This window comes from Belonocnema kinseyi, chromosome 3 (genome assembly GCF_010883055.1).
Source record: "Belonocnema kinseyi isolate 2016_QV_RU_SX_M_011 chromosome 3, B_treatae_v1, whole genome shotgun sequence".
Lineage (NCBI taxonomy): Eukaryota > Metazoa > Arthropoda > Insecta > Hymenoptera > Cynipidae > Belonocnema > Belonocnema kinseyi.
The window spans coordinates 66837030-66843209 of NC_046659.1; the positions used below are offsets into that span (position 1 = coordinate 66837030).

Consider the following 6180-nt stretch of genomic DNA (forward strand, 5'->3'; position numbering starts at 1 on the left):
CTGCGTAAGATTGAAAACTGAGTATAAAAATGTCTAACAAAATTAATGTAATGTATAGAGAAAAGTAATACTGAAAAATGTGCTCTTGTTAGCCAAGCCAATGAGAAAATCTGACGGAAGATGGGTAAGAAGCCGATACGACTAATAGGTGAAATCTATAGAAACAGGAAAAAGCACAGGGAGGCAAACCGGAAGAGCTACGGAGCAACTAGAAGAAATTACTCTTAACGATCTTCGATTTTCTCATTAGAACGAATTGTTCGTAGAAAGCCTCTTGCATTTACCGTCCAACTTGAACTATTTTACTTTTTTCTGTAACCAGTTTCTCCTAACTTTCTCACTTGAACTATCAGAATGGCTTTAACTGAGAATAAGACTCGTTATACGATTAAAGTATCATCTGACATTTTCAATTATTTCAAGTATATAGAACACGAGCTTTTGTATACTCTGAGTTGTCAAGCGGAAATTCTTCATTGTGTAAGACTCCGACTGGTTATCTATTATGGATTTCCCGTAACAGGAAGATGGAATTTAAATTAATATTATAATTTTTAATTCATATGTAAGTCATCTAAGAATACTTCTGCAAGGTGACTATTCATTTATGATAGCACAATATAATAAGCATAATATATAATTATATAAGAAAATAGTATCTTCAAATATTTAAAAAAGATTCCATGCAATTTTCATTATGTGCAAGTTCCGTGTCTTTAGAAAAACAGAACCAACATTTTAGGTAGAGTTAGAAACAGTACAATATTATAGGTTCGAAAAACTCGAATGGTGTAGGTTTAAAAGACTTATGTAATTAACGTTTTATTAGGCTACGAAAACCTTCTTTATAGGCTCGGGACACCTCCTTTGACTAATTTTTAAGATATACAATTGAGGATTCATTAATTGAGAATTGTTTCAGTTTAAAATAATGCGATATAAAACACTACTGCTGTTTTGAAGCGTAAAATTGAAAATTCGTCAATTTTAAAGATTTTTAATATAATTTATTTTATTTTTAAGGATCAGGCGGCGCGTATATTGCATTTTCGCGCTTCGCTTTCATTTTATCGAAAAAAAATAGTAAGAATAAATCATTCAGCTCTTCGAGCACTATGAATAACCGAACTTAGAAGTTTTTAATCTTGAAAAAATGGTTTTAACAATTTTCAAAAGACTAAATTTTTGAATTATTTTCATCCAAAATAGCTAGTTCATAAACTCCTCCTTTCTTTTTACAACATTAAAAATTGTGCCAAACCACAATCCAATCCAAGTAGCCTTTCAAAAGTTACTTGCTATACAGACGAGAACAATGACGACAACGCACAGTGTGAGGAATCGGGAATGTATTGTTCGTAATCCACTACATCCAACAAGTCTCGACTGATTTTGATGTTTTTTTAGAAATACTCCGAATTCAATCCTGCAGAACGACTTGGAGCCAAATTTTTTAAATTCCCTATATGGAAGTTATTATTTAAAGAAATAAAGCGATAAAATCGACATTTTAATTTAATTGATAAAACATTTTACGAATAATATTATTTGTTTTCTCTAAAGAAAAGACTTAGGAGAAGTCTCTGTCCATAAAATTTATTGAAGATACACTTCATGAACATATATATTAAGTTTAAGATTCAAGCAAATTGTTATAAACAATGCATATAAACAGGTATTTTCATAAATAGTTAACATTCACTATCATTATAAATATCCTAGGTGGAAATATCATATATAGTTTATATATCGTGTGAAGTTTTATGTAAAATATTCATTCGTTTTATACATTTTTTGTATAAAACAAATTAATATTATATATAAAATATTTTATTATTGATGTAGGTTTTTTGACCAGGGAAATTAATTAATAGTTCAAGATGTTAATTTTGTTTGTCTACTTGGTCATAATCAATATTATTAACACATTGATTAATTTTTTTCATTTAAATCATGTGATTTAAATTTGAATTTTTCAAATGGGGAGAATAGCTTTACGCTAGCCTCCCCCTCGCGTAACGCCTGATATAACTCCTACAGTTTTGTGGTGCAAAAGTTTGTATCGGTATGTATCGGTATGTATGTTTGTATCGGTTTGTATCGGTTTGTATCTGTAGCAATTCAGTGGGCTACAGAAAACCCGAAAATGAAGAGTGGTGGGGGGGGGGGGCTGGTGTAACTGTCAAAAAATTATTAATTGCCAAGGACCCAGCATTAAATATACAGTAGAGCGAAAATTCGAAAGAAAGAAAATTGTAGAGTTTTTAGAGAAAAACTTGTCAAAGTTTCAATTTTTTCATGTATTTTAATAGAAAAATGCTGATTTCGGTTATATGTTTTTTTTCTCAATACCTCTTTGATGTATTTGGCCCAAAGTTTTACATTTTAGCGCTTAAACATACCGAAAAATGGTTCATACCCACGTACTAAAAAGATAAACTATTTTGTTGAATATACAATATGTTTTGGGGGTGTTTTCATAACTTGTAGTTTGAACATCCAAGTATGAAAATCATTATTCCTTATTAACACTAAAATCATTACAGATTTTGCATTTAAGTGCTACGGTATGGAATCCATTTCAAATATGGAGAGTAAGCATACATAGCAAGAATGTGTCCTTAAATTAATTTTACATTCCTTAAATATTGAGAGCAGCTAAATGGCATTTCTTAATGACCAAAACACAAGAGATATTCTGATTAAGATATGAGGGTAGGAAATGACTTTAAATTAGCCCTTTGTTACTACACATGGGTCTTCGGGACCCAGAGGTCTTTTGTAATGAAATTTTGAGTAACTTAATGCAAAAAGAGAAGGTCTACTGAAACATTCGTCGATAGCTGAAGAATTTAACTACGCTTTAGGACGTGTAGCATAACACTGAAACTAACAATTTATTTTTAGCAGCTTGTTAAGAATCGAGTTTGGTTCTTTGGACCCAAGTATGGTCAGTACATTCGAAAGGTATTTTTGGATTCAATTTTTATTTTATCGTATATTGAATTTAGATCAAATAATAAAGTCTATAAATTATATTGAGAACCCTTGAATTAAATTTAGAGATATATCCTAGTAAGTGATCATATCTTGTACTTATTTCGAAGTCCTTTCCTACTTTGATATTTTCGTCAAAACATCTCTGATATTTTTGATGATTAAGGAATTCAATTTTTCTGGTTTCAAATCTTAAGGGATGTTAAAATATCACTTAAGTCTATTTTAAAGACATATTCTTGCTATCCATGCTTCCTCTATTTATTTGAAAATGATTTCATACTGTAGCAGTTCAATAAGAAATCTCTACTGATTTTGTTTACTATGAAATCATGATTTCCATACTTGAAGGTTTAAACTTTAAGATGTGAAAACGCCCCCTGCTCAAAAAAACATGCTGTATACGCAAAACATCGTTGATCTTTTTAGTTCGTTAGTATGAACCTTTTGGTTCGGTAAGTCTGATCGTCTGATAATGAAACTTTCAGTCAAATCTATCAAAGAAGTTTTGAAAAAAAAATTCACTAATGTAAGCGGTTTTCTAATAGAATACATGTAAAAATTTAAACTTTTACAAGTTTTTGTCTAGAAACTGTCCATTTTTCTTTTCCCTTTCGGATTTTCGATCTGCAGGTTGGAAAATACAAAAAAAAAATTCGATTTTTAATTTTTTGCAAACAACCATTTACTGTACATTTGACGCGGAGTCTTTTGAAGCTCTCTTTGAATAAACAACTTTCGTCTATTCATTTTTTTCATTTCTTGTGTCGTTTTTCAAAAAATGTAATCTTCTGACTTTTTATTTTAGTTTTATTTTTAGGATTGAAACCAAAATTACGCGTTTCATCAAAAATTAATCAGTAGCAAATTTATAGCCCGTTTAGGGTGAACAACTTTTGTTTAATCATTTTTCTTTGTAGCTTGTATCTGTTGCCCAAAAATTTTAAATATTCCATTTAAATGTTGTTTCTTTTTAAGAATAGAACAAAAACTACGTGTTCTATGAAAAAGCGATCCATAATAAATTTTCAGATATTTTTAGGGTTCACGATTTGTTTTGAATTTATATTTTTTCACACCTTGCGTAGATTGATAGCCACATGGAATTTTTCAATCTTTTTTTACGACCAAAATTTAAATTTGCGTTTTTTCACGAAAATTTAAACAAATTTGTTACGATAATCTTGTAGGGCTTTCAAAAAGAAATGTTTTTGTTGTTATGACTGTTTTTCATATCGTTCGTTGTTCGGCTTAAAATATTCATTTTCGTTTGTTTTTTTAAATTGAAAAAAAGTTGTAAAGATAAATTGTTCAAGTTTCCCAGTAATACAAATAACCCTGTATAGAATTTATTTTACAATATTCAAAGAAGCGGTCCCTAAATTTTTAACAACGCTCTTACTTTTTGAATGTGTATACAGAATAGCTTACATACATACATATATTCTTACATTCATACATACATACATACACACATGCATGCATGCATACATACATATATACATACATATATACATACATAAATACATACATACAAACATACATACATACATACAAAGATACATACATCCATACATACATACATACATACATACATACATACATACATACATACATACATACATACATACATACATACATACATACATACATACATACATACATACATACATACAAATAGACAAATTCGTAAAAATCTGTATTTCGGGTTTAGAGGGTCTCAAAATAAAATTTGACAAATAGGGAGCGGGGGTCAAATTGTACACAAATCTAATAATTTATCTGATGAGAATGTAAAAACATCAAAATTAGTCAAAAATAGTGGACTTTAGTGGATTATGAACAGTAAATTCCAGATTTCTCCCATTGAGCGACAAAGACAAAGACGACGACGTCAACAGACAGAAACCGACATAAGAAATTTTTGCCAACGTGATGGGCCTCAAAACGTCACCATTTGAAAGTCATTTTTCACATAAAAATTAGGCTAAAAATGGGCAAAAGTGTCTTGCATAATTTATGTATAGCCCCTTAGTATAAAACTTGAAAAATTATTATTAAAATGAAAATATTTTGTTCATAGATTTACTTCGTTACAAATTTACTTACCTACTATTTATATGTTTTCTGTTTCAGTGCAAGGTCACGCCAGCATATATTCTCCATCTTTGTCTCTTTTAATAATAATGCTTCTGGTGCGGCAACATCTGGTGCATTAGAATCATGAGAATAAAAATCCCTCATTAATTACATGAATATTTTCCCTAAAAGAGCCAATCGAAGGAGTATCAGAGATGAAAGACAGAAATTGAAGAAGATGAAAGAGAGATACGTTTCGTGACAAAAGACAATCATAGACTACATTTACATGCGTTTTGCCCTTTAGACAAGACGTAACCATCGATGTATGATAAGTACAACCACAGGTGGAAATTCAATTAAACATATTGCTAGTTATACTTAACTAGGCATCTCAACACTTAAGTTTTGATTTGTGAGTTATTTTTTTATAAAGTTTTCAAATAGACCGGTCTGGAAGACCATGAAATAGAATAAGAAATTTCTGGCTATGAGGTACTATTATATTTTTTCCTTTATTATAAATACCTAAACATATCAGTTTATACCAATTTATACAACATAAAATACAATCTCTTATTTCAGTTAAGGCAAATTTAAAAATTAGTAATAAAGAAGGCGATTTTCACAAACAGTTTTTATGTATGGATATCATCTTTAATTGTGAAGAATTTAAAACAAAAAGGGTGCGAGATATCGTGTTAGACTTCTGTACTCAATATTCGTCAAGGAATTGCAAAAAATTGTATATACCTCTTAGTATGAGAAAAGTAAATCATGCCTTGTATTACGGAACTACTAACAGGTCTTAGCATCCTCGTATTATCAATTTACTAATTATTATTGAATTATTTGTAAATAGTCTTATCGTGTTTAATAAAATGAATATCGGAAAGTGTTAATGATAACTAATTTTCAAAGAAGTTTAAGTACCTAGTACTAACTGATAACGAGAGAACTTTTGGAAAGTAATCTGTTGTCTATTCGCATTTCGTGCAAATTAAGACGTAAATGTTTGGAGGAAATTGCGAATCAGCATAGTGTCCTCGAGGCATCTTTTCGTTATGCTGCAAATAAGCTTCCATACTAATCATAAGTTTTAAT

The 6180-nt window shown here is 29.9% G+C and overlaps 1 protein-coding gene across 1 annotated transcript in view; it reads left to right on the top strand.

The window, feature by feature from the left end:
- The window catches only part of LOC117169470, a 179282-nt gene extending 173353 nt beyond the window's left edge, over nucleotides 1–5929 (top strand). The window contains exon 9 of the mRNA XM_033355871.1: nucleotides 5134–5929. Within this exon, the coding sequence (XP_033211762.1) occupies nucleotides 5134–5216 (83 nt within the window). The 3' untranslated portion in view covers nucleotides 5217–5929. The remainder of the gene's footprint in view (nucleotides 1–5133) is intronic.
- Nucleotides 5930–6180: the final 251 nt, after the last annotated feature.